Source organism: Crocodylus porosus, unplaced genomic scaffold (genome assembly GCF_001723895.1).
Source record: "Crocodylus porosus isolate Cpor-Errol unplaced genomic scaffold, CroPor_comp1, whole genome shotgun sequence".
Taxonomy (NCBI): domain Eukaryota; kingdom Metazoa; phylum Chordata; order Crocodylia; family Crocodylidae; genus Crocodylus; species Crocodylus porosus.
In genome coordinates, this window is record NW_017728907.1 from 50468334 (window position 1) to 50484109 (window position 15776).

General features: G+C 46.6%; 1 protein-coding gene across 1 annotated transcript in view; it reads right to left on the bottom strand.

Moving 5' to 3' along the window:
• Positions 1-15776, bottom strand: part of AGBL4 (ATP/GTP binding protein like 4) — a 1420095-nt gene that overhangs the window by 289148 nt on the left and 1115171 nt on the right. Inside the window, exon 7 of the mRNA XM_019530625.1 lies at positions 14369-14458. Coding sequence (XP_019386170.1) covers positions 14369-14458 — 90 coding nt within the window. The remainder of the gene's footprint in view (positions 1-14368; positions 14459-15776) is intronic.

Consider the following 15776-nt stretch of genomic DNA (forward strand, 5'->3'; position numbering starts at 1 on the left):
GCACACAAATGGTTTTGACCAACCTTCGGGTCATCACCAGTCAATGGATGTGTGGGGGAGTGGTATTTGCAAGGACAGGAAGCCAGGGGAGGGGAGTTGAGTGGAGGGTTCCAGTTATGATACACATGGTTGCATTCAACTGAGTGTCAACAAGATGTGTATGTAATGACCTTCACCAAGCAGGTGCACAATACTATGATAGAGCAAAAGCTGAGGTTTGGAGTTTTCTAGATTCAGCTCCCCACATTGATCCAGCAAGCTTGGCTAGCAAGCTGTTTTTGGGATTTGATCTTTGCTGCTGGTTTCTTAAGATGTTCCCAGAAAGTCAGGGTTCTGTCTAAAGACACCCCCAAGTATGTTGGGCAAGGATCATGCTTTAGTCCCTGGCCACCCACATAGATGTTAAGTTCTTTTTTGGCATTGTGGAGATGGAGTACACTGGGTAGAGTTTTGGCAGGACTCGGTGTGAGCCACCATGCGGTACAGTAATTTTCCAGCTTTGTCACATCTTCATCCAGGGTCTGGTCCAGAGTACAGAAAAAGGGAGCTTGAGTGGCACAGCAGATGTCATCAGCATAAATGAACTTGCAGGATGTGGTTGCTGGTAGATCACTTATGTATAAGTTGAACAGGGTTGGGGCCAGCATTGGGCCCTGTGGAAGTCCACTGGCCCGTCTTCTCCATGCGCTTGTCCTCTGCCCAAGGTAGACTCTGAAACATCTGTTATGGTGGAGTGTTTCAGTGAATATAACAACCCAGCTTGGAAGTATTCTTGACAGCTTTAGAAGCAGGACAGTGTGCCATACTGTATCATAGAAAACCATTTTCGATGTAGGTGGTAAGTGCCAGTACTTGATCACATGTGCTGAGGCCCTTGCAGAAGGCCGCTTGATCGACACTAAGGATGGTCTCTACTTCTGGGGATATCCATTGAAATATGAGGTGCTCAAGGACCTTGCATCACACAAACAGTAGAGCAATTGGTCTGTAGCTGGCCACCAGCATGAGGTCTTTTCCAGGTTTGGAATATCAATAACATTTACCATATGCCACTTCTTTGGGAGTGACCTTGACCTGATGATTCTTGTGTAGAACTGGGTTAGTGACACATGAGCACAGGGCCCGAGTCACTCCAAGAATTCTGGTGAAATGTTGTCATAACCAGCAACTTTGCCACGTTTTAGGCTGTTTAAGACGTTTTCCAGTTTGGTGACCTAGAAGGGATTAGGGCTGTTGTATTCTTCAAGTTGCTTCAGATATTGCCTCAATTCATGATGAGTGGTGTGCTTTGTATCTTTTTCCAATGGTGCCTTGGCTACCTGTAGTAGGTGACCGACAACTTGGTTTGGGGTGACTAATGGACAATTTGGCACAGATGGTGTTTGGGCTGCTCCAAGGCAGTGGATTAGGCTCTAGCACTTATGGCTAGAATGAGTGATGTTTAGCTCTGCTGTGGTTTCCTCCCATTTAGCACAATCTGCAGCATTGAAAGACTCGATGAGGTGGTCCACAACACGGGGATTGCCAGATGATTCATACTCCTTTAGGAATGCTGCACTCTCCACATTGAGGCATGGGATGAACATGGGTTGGATTGCTGTGCAAGAGGCTTTATAAATAGCACCACAGAAATGGTTGTATGCCTCTTCTACAGATGTTTTCTGGATGGGCATTGTTACAATGCTGTGGTCCACAGTCTTACTGTACTTTGGCCAATCTGTTTTGCAGAAGTTCCATTGCATCATCTTTGGGCTGATGATGACTGGAAGGCAAAGGCCAATATTTTAATGAGAAGGAATGAAGGAACAAAGATAGCAGCTAGGGTCAATATAAAAGCTTACCAACCCAGTCAATATAGAAGCTGGTTAATATAGAGATAGGCTTACGAATCTATCTACTACTGGCCACCGGAAGTAAAACCACTATGCAACCATCACTGGATTGCACAAAAGGCTCCATGTCTGGACTTTTACAGACAAAATTAGGTCAGGAAACCATAGAGGCTGCATCAAGCTAAGTTTCCTTCTTAAGCCTGATGCACAGATACTGTCATTTCAAGATTAGAGGCTTCAGGTCATAGATAGAGAAATAGTTAATTTAGTTCTTCTGTCCCCATGGGTCCTGCCTAAGCCACTGTGAAAACTAACATTTACTTCAAAACAGAATCAACGTCTGCAGCCAGTCTATCCTCTTAGCTGGGGTCCCATCCTTTTTTGCCATCTCTCCTCAGGCCAGTTTGCTTGGTTTGCTTTTACAGGTCAGCAACTGATCTTCTGGAGAATTCAGCATTAATCCCAGCATTTGACCTGCTGTCAAATGCAGAAGAAAAGAGGGAGAAAATTCATAAGAAAGGTGGGCTATGTGTTTGTTTTGCTTAGGCTGAGCCTGTATTTGGATTCCCCGCCTTTTCTTCAAAATACCCTTAAAGATACATTCCTTGGATTTCAGGGTAACTAGTCACCGTCAGTGATAAGCATAAGACCTGATAAAGCAGCCTCTCCTTTATCTAATCACTCCCATATAATGTACTACAGAGCAACCTGTCTTGGCACTCACCTGGCTCCTACAGAATACACACCTCATGTTAAGTCCAGAAACACAGCTGAAATGACTGGTTTGCTGCAGCCATTTCCAATGAGGCAGATTGGGCCCGGTCACCTTGGCTCAATACAAACAATCAAAAAGCCTGAGGCTGAATCGATTCAGTCTTTGCAGGTTAGTCTAAGCGGTGTAAATGGAACCGATATGCAAGCAAACAGACATTCACTTTTTATGTTGAAAATGCAACCACATGCCTGCAGTGGCCTAGGCCAGAAACCGGGGGGCGCTAGAGCATGCCTCCCTTCTGGGCAGGAACAGACATCTTGGGCCAAGGCTAGCCTGCCCACCCTGCGAGGCAGGGTTTCTGGATGAGATGCAAAGCATCCTTGGGGATGGTAAGTTAACTTGGAAGGAATCTGGAACAGAAGTTCAATAAACCGATTTAACTGAATCACTTCAGTCTGATACCACATCCATCCATTCAGCTGCATCTTAAACTGGTTTCAGCTATTTTGAAATCAAGTTCAGTGCATATAAACGTGTTTTCAACTGCTTATACCTGTTCGTGTGTAATTTCTGTCCCTAGTCCTAGTGGGAGAAGATGCTTTTCTCTTCATAGGCTCGAAATTTTCTCAATAGCACTTCTCTTGCAGGCAAATGCTAAGGTTTTCACCATCTGACACAGAGGTCTGTAGGACCCTTCTTTGATTTCTTAGGGAGAAATTAATTCTCTGCTGGGAATCACCAAGTGAGGACATCATCATCACTGTTTCACGAGGCCGCCGAAGTCGCATGGGCTCTTGCATTGCAAAACGCACGTTGCGCCCTATTCCTGATAATGTCATTCCACCTTATATTTTCAAAGCTTTATGGGAGAGAGAGGGAAAGCAGCTGTTGCAGAAAAACACAGTGCATCTTCCCTTGAAGTGTGTCAGGTGAGCAGGAATTTTGAACAGGGAGCGTCAGGCTCGAGTATTCCCAGGCTGCTTCTCAGATCTGCCTCTGCTTTTCCTAGGGATAAGTTAGTGCAGTGGAGGGAACTGCATCATGCTAATACATTCCCCTCGGGATCTGTTCTTCTGACTTAGGGTCTGCAGGAATGTCTTGTGCTATGACCTGGAAAACAGCCACCATTGTTCAGGGACCATCTTGGAATCTCTCTGGGAATGAAATGCCCAATATTTTTTGGACAGAACAAGAAAGCACCTGAAGCACTTAGGGAAGACGTTCAATTATCAGTCAGCTGAGTGAGCTGCAGGACAACAATAGCACTTGGGAGCCAGCTGGCAGGATATTTATCTTACAGATGCAAGTCCCTGGCCCGTTCCCCTTCATCCCCATAAATTCGGCGCAAAACTCGCACAGAAACTTTTCGCCGATTTCTCAGCCATGACGGTGAGCAGGCGCGTCTTAAAAATAAAGCTATGATGAGCATTAAATAAAAGTAATGCCTGGGTTTTCATTTTACGTCGCTTGACCTAACCCGGTGCATTCACTTCAATGCTGTCTGCAAAGAGACTGAGCTAAAAGCCTTTTTGGCCCCACTTCCACTGGATGACAGTCCCAGGTTTCTGTTTTCCTTCTGCTTTCTCCTCCCCGGAGTGCCTGTTCCCCTTGCTGCCTGTGAGCTTCAAGGCCAGTTCGAGGTCAAACAGTATTTAGTTCAAAATGAGACTGGAGCATCCGCAATTCTGGCTGTGGGATACATCCCCCTCCCCTCTCAGGCCGCATCCTCCAGCAGTTCTGGACCTCAGCCTGGCAGAGTATATTAAGGCAAAAAAAAAAAAAAGGCTCAGGGCATGGATTTTTATTTTTGGATTCAGACAGTGTGGTCGCTGCCATGCTAGCAAATGCCTCACAAAAGAAGCCAGACAAGGGAAGGTACTTAGGGAGATTTAGTGATTCAGAGCAATGCCTCTGCAAGCTGTAATTTACAGGGCTTGAAACCTCATTTATGTACCATTAAAATTTGAAGAGACAGAAGCCCTTTAGCATTAGACAATGCTCTGTACATGACCAGATAATGCTATCACAACATGCTAAAATTGGTAGGGAGGCATGCATGTGGACATGTAAAAATACGCAGGAACTAAACCTAGGAAAGGGTGAAAAATAAGGCACAGGGCAGGGTCTTTATACAAGCTGCCCATCGTGGGCCTAAGACAGCTCGCAGTACAGTGCAATACCCACTGTTGCTTGCAAAGAAAAGGAAAGTCTAAAATCCAAATGCAATGCAAGCATAAGAGAAACCACGACCCCTGCCAAATCTTGGGGGAAACTGGAGCTGTTGCAAAGGGGATCTAACAATGGCTTTAGAAAGCACGTTTTGAACGGCTTTTAGATTTTCATTTATCATTACACAGCCATAAAAAGTCCTATCAGTAAGAGTTAATTGGTTAGTCAGCCTGAGGAGTACTCTGGGAGCAAAGATGTGAAAAACCATACATTTTCTAAAAACAATAATAATACTTAAAAAAACCCCAAACAAACTTGGCTCTGTTCATACGAGGAAAAACATTTATTTTTTTTTAAAAAATTAAAGCATATGGCAGGGAAATAATCAGTTCTGGTTTCATTTCACAAAGGATGAGCCCAGTTGCATATGACAACAGCCTGAGGGATGAATTCAACCTATAGGGAGCCCACTAACCGCATTGATGGCCCTGCTGCTAAGCCCTTCAATGAGCAATCCTGGCTCCAGCTAAGTGAAGGCAGATCAACAAGAACAGACTGCAAACAGCATTGAAAAAAGATAAAATAACATAGCACAGACATGCTACCGCCCCTGCACAGGGCCATCCATCCATGCAACAGTCCTATAAGCCCACCCACCAAAAAGTCTGGGATGCTGCTAGCCAGGACTTGCTTCATTGTTCGCTGTAGTGAGCAACCTCTCCTTGTCTCCCCCTATTTTCCCTAAAGTCTCTCGAAGAGCTATTAAGCATTAGGGGGGGGAGGGAAATTACTAAGACATTGTAACCCAAAGCACTACTTTAAGTTTTAAAAGGAAGAAAAACAGAAGTAATAGTAGCAAAACCCCCTCTTCATTAATCTAAAGAGACCATTCAAGAGTCTTTTTATTTTTGCTTTTTTCCCCCCCTCAAGTAGTAATCTAAAGGCCAGCAGTTGCTATACGTGTGAAATATTACAGCTTTTGTTGGTAGCTGCTCGATGTGTGACTCGGTAGGTTCTTGGGAGGTCCGGCTTGAAACCTTGCATGGCTGCGTCTAAAGGAACAGAGAGACGACATCCAAGTGCAGGCTGTTTTATGACATCCGTAGGGGAAACGGCCCTCACTTCCATCAATACATTTTAAAGTGGGGCTATCGGAACAGGATAAAAACAAAGCAGCTTCCGGCTAAAATGGAAGTTGTACAAGTCCTAGTGGCTCAGGAGCGGGCAGCCTTTCCGATGCCCTTTACCAAGCTGCAGGATAAAAACCACAAAAGCCTTGGCTCGTATCTCATCAATGGGTAACAAATAGTAAGATGCACATGTAAAGACACGTTCAGGTGCGATGGCTGTGCGTGGCGTGGGTTACTTGGTGGGGTATCTTTCTCAGAGTCGGTGTCACATGTTGAAAGTTATGCTTGCTTGGTGGCCTGTCATGCTGCAATCTTTTCCTTCTCCTGCTGGGTGTGTAATTCACACTGATCTGGACCTCTTAAGCCTCAAAGGAAACATAGGATCATTGAAAATGAGGATTGGAAGGAACCTCGGGCAGTCGCACTTAGTCTAAACCCCTGCTCCAAGTAGGACTAGCCCCGTGTCCATCACTCCAGCCAAGGCTTTGTCCAGCTTGGTCTTAAAAACCTCCAAGGATGGAAAGTCCACCACCTCTGTAGGTAACCCGTTCCAGTGCTTCACCACCTTACTATTGAGAAAGTTTTTCCTAATATTCAACCTCAACTTCCCTTGCTGCAGCTTGAGCCCATTGCTCCTTGTTCTGCCATCTGCCCCACTGAGAACAGCCCAGCTCCATCTTTTTTGCAACCCCACTACAGGTAGTTAAAGGCTGCTATCAAATCCCCCCTCAGTCATCTCTTCTCCAGACTAAATAAGCCCAGTTCCTTCAGCCTCTCCTCATCAGTCATGTCCCCTAGTCCCTGAACCATTTTCATTGCCCTCTGCTGGACCCTCACCAACTTGTCCACATCCTTTCTGTAGTGGGGGGCCCACAACTGGACACAGGACTCCAGATGGGGCCTCCCCAGTGCTAACAGAGGGGAAGAATCACTGCCTTCCATCTGCTGGCACCGCTCCTACTAATGCAACCCAGGATGCCGCTAGCCTTCTTGGCACCAAGGGCACGCTGCTGGCTCCTGTCCAGCTTATTGTCTGCTGTAACCCCCAGGTCCTTGTCTGCATGGCTGCTGCTTAGTCGACCGGTACCAAACCTGCAGCCATGCACTCCAAAAGGCTAGGGAGGGGAAAATATCAGAAAGTGGATGATAAGTATCCATGGATGCAGACCAATCTTCTCTGATGTAAACCTCCAGTGTGAACAAAGAAAATTTCAAATCCAGACCATATAGTTGGAGAGGGCAAGAGAAATATTTCTCTGTGTACAGTGCACTGAAGATAACTTGGTGGTGAGCAGTGAACAAAAACATAGTAGGAATAAAAGACACCAAGAAGTTGGTAGATGATGCAAGTCATGATCATTTACATTCCCTGAGACTCACTTCTGACCACCCACAATGTGTCAGATAGCAAATAAGGCTTCTCATACATTGGGTTTACTCTGACTTCAGTCCAACACCTACTCACCTGGCAAGATGTAAATATTCAAATTTAATTCCAGTTGCCTACATATAGCTCCTTCCTAAACTATCACATTAGTGTTGCTACTGGCCAATGCTCCCTTCCCATCCATTCTGCAGGCCGAGCACTTCTTACCAAGCTTAACAGCCCATGTGGCATATATTTGACAGAAAGTCTTCTGTATAACATAAAAGGAAAAAAAAAATCTCTAGTGCAGCACAATACATTGCTTCAACTCCTGAGATGTTGCCTCATGTGATAAGCCCCATATTGTAATAATGGGACCTGACATGAAGCGACACCATTTACTATGATATTAAATGATGCAAAGTGGCAAAATATGAAATGAAAGTATTTGGCTTAGTAATATACCCAAGTAAATTCAGGCAGGGTCTACCTGATCAAAATGGCGAAAGGAAAGCTTTGCAAACCTAGCAATACCTCCTCTCCCTTCTAGACATAGAAAAGTCTGCTTTGGTCACGAGAGTCTTTGCTGCTTGACCAAATGGCAAAAACTAATTAGTCTGACCAAACGAATACTACTCATGTCTGGGCCTTCACTCTGCTGTGGGGTGCCAAGTAAAAATACATCCTTTACCCTGTCCCCTCAACCAAGTCACCACAGGGTCACTGAATGGACCAGGGCCACCGTTGTAACTGTGGTACCAAAAGGGTAGGCATGTTTCAGGTAAGCCTGAAGCTAAAACGATGAGGCTCATGTCTCAAGAAGCTTCCAAGCTATACAGGCACTGACAGGAAACAGCTGATGGACAAAGGGAGAGATGATTTAGTACATGCTTCAGCGGGTCTTTCCGTTCACTTGGCCTTTTCCACTGTCTGATTCTACCTCCGTTACTGCTGGGCGGCAGGAAGGTTTAGGGGGTAGAAAAGCTTCTGTGAGATTTTGAAGGACAAAGCACTGGAGAGGGAGACTCTACACGGGGGAATAGCTGGTTAGGACACGCTCACGGGAGCAGGAGACAAGGGAGCCTACACCGGGGGATGTCAGCGAACGTTCCCACCGCCATTACTAGATCAGCTCTGCTAGCAGGAGCGACCTGAAGGGCTTCTGACTTTTCCAACACAATATCAATCAATCACACTGAGCTATTAGTAAAAGCTCCTGAATTTTGTCTGCACTGAAATGCTCAGGCTTTGTCCATACTGCCTCCCTGCTGAGCTCAGGACTACCCACGAGAGAGGAGCTTCACCTCCCCACATCCACACCAAGCGCTAAAGCCCAACGTGCTCAGAAGGCATCACAGCCTGGGCTGGGCTCTTCCTAGCAGTAGCACCGAGGGAGTGTCTAGATAGAAAGGCCAGAAAGAGCTCGGCCCTGAAGCTTGGGCAGAGCAAAGGGATATGTTAAAAAAAAAAAACAAGGGGTGGGGGAGGCAGGAACAAGGAATGAGGCACCTTGAAGACAAGAGCTCAGGACTCAATAGAGGGTTTTGTGAATGAAACAAGACAACCAAGAGCCAAACATTTTTAAGACAAATCGTCCATGCATCCTTCCTTTAAGCTGGTGCTGTTTGCTCCGTTTACCATTCCTTAAGGCTTTGGCAGCTACAGCCCTGCCCTCCCTCTAACAGATGATGTCTCACCCTAGCTCACATCCAGTCTAATCTTGGGGATTAGTTTCCCCTATCTGTGCAATACAGGTGGCATGTGTAATCACTTCAAACCATCCAAGAGACATCTGTAAACCGCAAATAACTGCCATGTACTGCATGCACTGGCTTTGGATTCATCTCTCACATTAAAACATCTCACTCTGCCAATGTGCCTACCAAGACTGCTGAAAGAAATCCTTCCCCATTCCAGGTGCCTGCCTGCCAAGTGATGCTATTTTTTTCCCCTTTTTTTCCTGCAAAAGTTCCCAAAGCTGAAGCAAATACCTGATTTCGTGTTTGGCAATGCTGAACCAAGATAGAAATGGACTGGAAACGCACTTCATTTCTGGGGCTTTGCTTCCTTTTTCCCATCACTTATGACACTAATTATACGCACAAGGCAACTTCATCTGCATTGGGTGGAATGGCTCGATGCACAGTGGAGTTCACTGAGCTCATCTCGCTGCATTCCCGAGCCAGTCAAGCGTGCATCGTAACTGCAGTCACAGCAAGTTTCCAATGTGCTTCTCCACGACCCTCTCCTTTCTCTCTCTCGTCTTTTTTCTTAAATTCTTTCCAAAGCATAAAGTCTTTCTGGAAGACAATCAGAGCATGACTTCTATCCAGTTCCTCATCAGGCTAAATTTGTCCCTGCTTCGGAACAGTTTGCTGCTTTCCTGTTGAATAATTCTTCATCATCAAAATAGAATAATTATATTTACTAAGCATCGCTCTAGCTGTATGCCTCAACCCTGAGCTAACGAGGCTACACGGACACCTACATGTAGGGTCAAACAAAGTCAAAGAGCATCCAAGGAAAAATAAATTAGCAAATGCCAAGGGTACATCTACACTACAATAGCAGAGAGATCCGTTTTACTCTCATCCCCTGTGCATCAACTCCAGAAACAAGGCAGTGAGAACACAGTAGTTAAGTACAGAGTCAAAAAGCCCAAGGCCCAGGATTAGTCTAAGCTGTGTAGATTGGACAGATAAGCAGGTGAACAGACATTCGCTTTTGATTCTGGAAATGAAGCCACGTGGCCCAGGCCAGATGCCGGCAGGCACTAGAGCACGCCTCCCTGCTGGGCTGGAGCAGGCAACTTGGGCCAAGGCTAGCCTGCCCGCTCTGCAAAGGGGGATTTGCAGGGGAGGTGCAAAGTATCTTGGGATGCTAAGGACTATGAATCAACTTGAAGCTGGAGGGGATCTGGGACACAAGTTCAGTAAACTGATTTAACCTAAGTCAGTTATGCCTGATACTACATCCATCCAGGTTTACCTTAAACCTGTTTCAGCCATTTTGAAACCAGTTTATGTGCACTGAACTTCTGTCATGTTTCAGACTGGAACCAGTTTCTGATCACTAATACCGGTTTATGAGTAATTTCTGTCCCTAGCCAGTGAGAGTATCCCAAACTGCTGCTCTAGAAACCCAGATCTTGGGTTGAGCATGATGGCATATGGATTCCCAGGGTGCTCTCACCACCTTATTTCCATGGTTAATGCATGTAAGTAGAAGCAAGTGGGTGGGTCTTATTGCCTTGGTAGTGAGGCAGAGTTCTCTGGTCCCATGGGTGTTGACATCCCCCCACGTGACCTATAAATCCCTTACATGGGTTATGCTACTGTAGGAAACTAATAGCCTGCTAAGCCTTTGGTCTATGAGTCGGAGGGCCTTGTTGCACATTCATTTCAGGCAGCTCCTGGAGTTCTTAACCCCTGGATTGTCCACACATTAATACCTCCACCTCCACCTCCAAGGTTTCTGTCTGATCTGTGTTACCGAGCTTGAGTTCCATTAGTGTGTGGCCACTCCCCACAGGTGAGCCACCGAAGTTGCAGTCCTTCAGCATCCCAGCCTGCAGTGTTCCCTCCCTCACCCTCCTTTTCTGTGTGGACAAACTTCCCACCCCATGAACTCTGTCACTCAGGCGGTGGTTCTGGCACTGAGCCAACTCTGCCTCCTGCCCCCAGGAGTATACCGAATGAGTTTAACATGCCGACCTTCCCGCATCCATCCAGAGGTGCAACTTGGGCCAAGGCTAGCCTGCCTGCTCTGCAAAGGGGGATTTGCAGGGGAGGTGCAAAGTACCTCATGCAACAGCCTACAGACCACGAGCATTGAGTCAGGATGCAGGGCATGGATGGGTCCAGAAGTGGGGTCTGCAGAGGTGTGGGGGAAACAAAGTAGGGAGCTAGATAGGGTCCCCATGAGCTGGGCCTTCCTTCCCAAGACTGGGGCAGTAGCTTCCCAAAAAGCATCCTCCCTCACCACTAAAAGCCACCGTGAGAAGCATGACCAGCATCACCCAATACCTGAATCCTAATATCCAATTTATTAAAAAATGAGATTTTCTTTAATTTACTTTAACTTTTTTTAATTCTGCTTTTAACCCTTCAGTGGCTGAATTGCCTAGTTTCACCACCCTTCCCCCACCTCCATTTCCTTTCCACCCTTCATTTCATTACTCACCCCATCCCATTAACCCTCCACCTCCCAGCTTCATGTTCTTCCCCCTCCCCCCCAGCACCACCTATCTCTCAACACCCCCGCACCTAGAGTAGGGCTAGAAGCCTGTCCTGGCTCACCACCCCTATGGTGGCAACTCACAGGTGTAGCTACAAGTCAGCCCCCTGCTTGCCAGGCCTCTCCTGACCAGTCCCAGGTTAGGTCAGGGATGGTCAGAGAAGATTTTTAGCCTTAAGGTGTGACCACTCCAAACTCCAGCTATCAACATTTGAGCACCTCAAATTGCAGTGTGTAACAAGGCCGTGAGGCATTCTTCTGGCAGGGGATGGGCATTATCTTCCCTGCCAAACCATCCCGAAGAAGGGTCCAGTCCCAAAATTCACACATTTCAATGGGATCCGTAAAGGTAAAGAGCCATCACCATGGAGACTCAGGTCTTCCACTCAGGATACTGGTTAACTTATTTCCCTTCCTCGTTGGGCAGCTCCTATAGAAATGTATTTTTTGCAGCTGAAAATGCCGATTCATAGAAACCAGACCTTTCTCTCGAAACTCAGTGTTTTCTTTCATTCAGAAGCTGTCTTGGGCTTGGTTGAAATGAGGGAGAGAAAGAGAGAGACAGACAGAGTGACAGAGACCGAGAGAGAGGACAGATATAGCTTAGGCACACAGCAAAAATACCAGCCTGTCTGCCCTCAACACCAGGCGACTGGCTGTTGGGAAGTGGGTCACTCAGTCTCTCTTCAGAGCCGTATTGCTTTGCGTAAATAAATGTACACCGAACTAGAGCAGAGCTGTCAAACTCATCTGGCCTCATGGACCGGATGAGTGGTGTGGGACTGGTCTGTAGGTGAGATGAGTGGCACGGGGCTGGCCCCATAACTTGGATCAGGCTCAGAGACACTCCTCCCCATGCTGGCTGGATCCAGCATGCCCAGTGCATGCTCCGGCGGTCCGGACCTAGAGGAAAGAGGCCCAGCATCCCAAGTGCTCAGCTGCCCTCAGGAGAAGATGCTGTGCTGCTGGGTTTCTTCCTGTGGTGCTGCTGGGCCTCCAGTACCACTGTTCTCACCCGGGTGCTTGGTAGCCAGGTTGGCAAGAGCTGCAGTGCGGTAGCCCTAGGGAGGAAGCCGGACACTACGGCAGCTTGACGGCCATCACAAGGACAAGCTGTGGTGCCCGGCTTCCACCCACAGTGCTGCTGGGGCTCCCACCTAGGCACCTGGCCACAACTGTGGGAACAGGACATAGCATTGCTCAGGCTCCACAGCCACAGGTCGCACCCAGGCACCTGGCTGCAGCCGCAGGAAGGACCCTCATCACAGCCAGAACCAGGGCAGAAGTCTCTGGCTACAGCCAGGTTAGAGGCTATATGTTTGCCACCCCTGGACTAGAGAAAGGCTGACTCTACAACTTAATGATTAGAGCAGGGCAAGGATTCAAACCTGAGATGGGCTTTTCAGCATCCTGGGTGAGCAGCCATGCCACCCCACCATTGGTTATACAAGGATCTCTCAGTTTCCTCAAGAATTTCTGAAAGTCTGTTTCATCCCAGGGCAGATAGCCAAAAAAAAAAAAATCTCGGGAACTTCAAGGTTTTATGGGATAGGCTCCAGCTGTGAGCTCCTCTGCATCTCACTTCGCTCAGCACCCATCTCAGGCAGGCAAGGTTCAACAGACAGACAAGGAGAAGGTGGGTTGCCCTGAGTCAGCCACTCGAGTTTAGTTGGGTTATCGGGTGGGGAGCGACACTGGACCCAGGGCTGGTTTCGTTGTTGTCAAAGAGGGGACGGAAGCAGAAACCCATTCCCTTCTCCACTCTCCCCCACCAGGATTTCTATCCCCATCCATCTGTAAAGGAAGGGGCAACGGAGAAGCTAAGAGAGCCGAACTAAATAGATTTGCGTCATTAAGAGAGGGCAGAGGGAGGTTTGGCACAGATTCAAAGAAGGGGCAATGTTAAGACTGAATGGGGAGTCCCATAAGGAGAGAGCTCTGCAACTTAGAGCACTAGTCTCCAAACTTTTTTTGATCGCGCACCCCATCAGTAAAAAAATTTTGAGCACGTACCCCCTATATATGTATATTTATATTTGTGCACCCCTATCAGTAAAAAAATTTTGAGCACGCACCCCCAATATATGTATATTTATATAAATATACACCTGAATAGAAGTTCTAATATTTTATTCCCACACCCCAATGGATCGTCTTGCGCACCCCACTTTGGAGACCACTGACCTAGAGGACACTCAGAGATAAGAGGCCACCATTTGCAACAGATCCCCCATGAGAGGTACCAGAGACCTGCCAAGAGGACGAGGCCCTGAATCTATCCAGGCCTTTTCAAGTGACCAGGGCTAAACACAAGCCCACGTAGGCAGCCTATGTAATAAGCATGGTGTGCACGGTGACTAATGAGACTTATCTGATACACAGGGCCAGATCCACCACTGAAGTAAGAAAGCAGTATAGCCCCAGTGGCATCTGTGGAGTCGTGCTGAATTACACCAGCCGAGACCATTGCTACTGTGGCCCTATTACATTTGCTAGGCATTGATAATAAAGAATTCAAGCCCACTTGGATGAAATCACGTTAAAGAGTGTGCACACACACACACGCACACACCAGGATTTTTTTGATATATATATATATTTTTTTTTTACCCAGAAGCCTCAGATACCAAGCTTTTGTCAATAGGAGCTGGGCGATTTCCTTGCTATTTTTAGCACGGATGCTTTGTGCATGTAACAGCTATCAGACACAGAAAACTGTGCTCCTTTGAACAAGACCTTTAGAAAAATAGACAGCTTCTTAACTACACCAAGTAACGAAGGACGGCAGCTCGATGCAATGCTCCGGCCTGAGATGCTGGAGATAGCAGAGGGCAGCATCAAGGAGCACGTAGGAGACAGAAAGAGAGAGAGATGTCCATCTCTGGCCATTACTCCAGACAGTGACGTAGCAGGCTCTTACCTTGGCACACAAAGGAAGATGGAGTTTCCCCAGGGTGGACACGAGCTGTGATGAACACCACTTTCTGCTCAGCTCCTGGCTTCAGGTTTACTGCAGGGGGAGGGTGGGGTGGAGAGAGAGAGACAAAGATCCTTAAACGAGGTCCCCTATGCAGGGCACAAAGGACCATTAATATTAAAGTGTATCCTTTTATTAAAATGGTTCATACATTATAAATGGGGGTAATCTATAATTAAAGGAAGCCGCGTCACTAGCTATTCAGCTCGTGTAGGAGGGAAGGCTATGCAAACAGCAAGGGTTGCGAGTCTAATGACACAAAGCCAAGCCTGCAACAACAAAGTTAGCTCCCTTTTTAAAAACCGAGATTTACTGCAGCGAGTTTAAACTGCACGGTAATTGCTCTCTCACTTGTGATAAATGTCCCCCTGGGGCGACAAGAAAACCAGCGGGGTTCTATTCATATTGTAAAGCCAATTGCCCCCTGCACTACGCTTGATACAAGGCTTAGCACAGTGCCAAATAAAGGTAAAAATGCTTGCAAATGACATTTATTGGACTGGGCTTCACCTTGTTTTTAGCTACGTTGGCCTGAGCCTGCCTCTGCCAAAAGACGGGCTAGAGAGATTCAAAATCAGCACGGTATGGGACACAGACAGGAGGCAAATGTGCAGAGGAACAACAGGCAGAGAAATCATTCTCCAGGAACGGCTTCACCCTGAATTAAAATGCGGACACCTCTAGGGTGGAACATGCCAGCTGTTTAACCACATACTGAGCGGTTGCGAGGGATGGACATGCTACTATGCCATTTGAAACTATGGACAGATGGGAGGGAGACTTAATAGTTAGGATGCAACTACTTGTGCTGGAATTTAGCCAGGGTCAATCCCCAAAGTAGGCAAAATTACATACTTAAAACTCCAATTCAAACACAGAGTCAAGACCATATAAACAATATGGAGCAGGCAGCATGTTGCCCTCTATCTTTTTTTCCAAAGGCATTGCTTAACAAAAGAAAATAAAGATGATTTTTTTTTTTTCAAATGGGCTCAGGGAATTTTAAAGCCTATAAGAAGTCAGGACCTCAGCCACAAATCTCATCTAGATCTACCCCGCTTGGTAGGGGTAACAGTAAAAACAGCAAGACACGGTTGCCATAGATTTCTTTATTTTCAGTTTAATCCCTTGCAGGGAAATAAAGTTTTAAAATATAAAGAGAATGAGATCTAAATTTGCCAATTTTTTTTGGTTAATTGTAGACACGTATTATGTACACACGCAGGCACGCGCGCACACGGAAATACGGGCCTTTTAATTGCAAGCGTCTTGTGGAGGCTGGAGACCATCCCTAATTTTCTTATTCTTTTTTTTTTTTTAATTTTCTGGTTCACAGAAATGCTAATCCCAG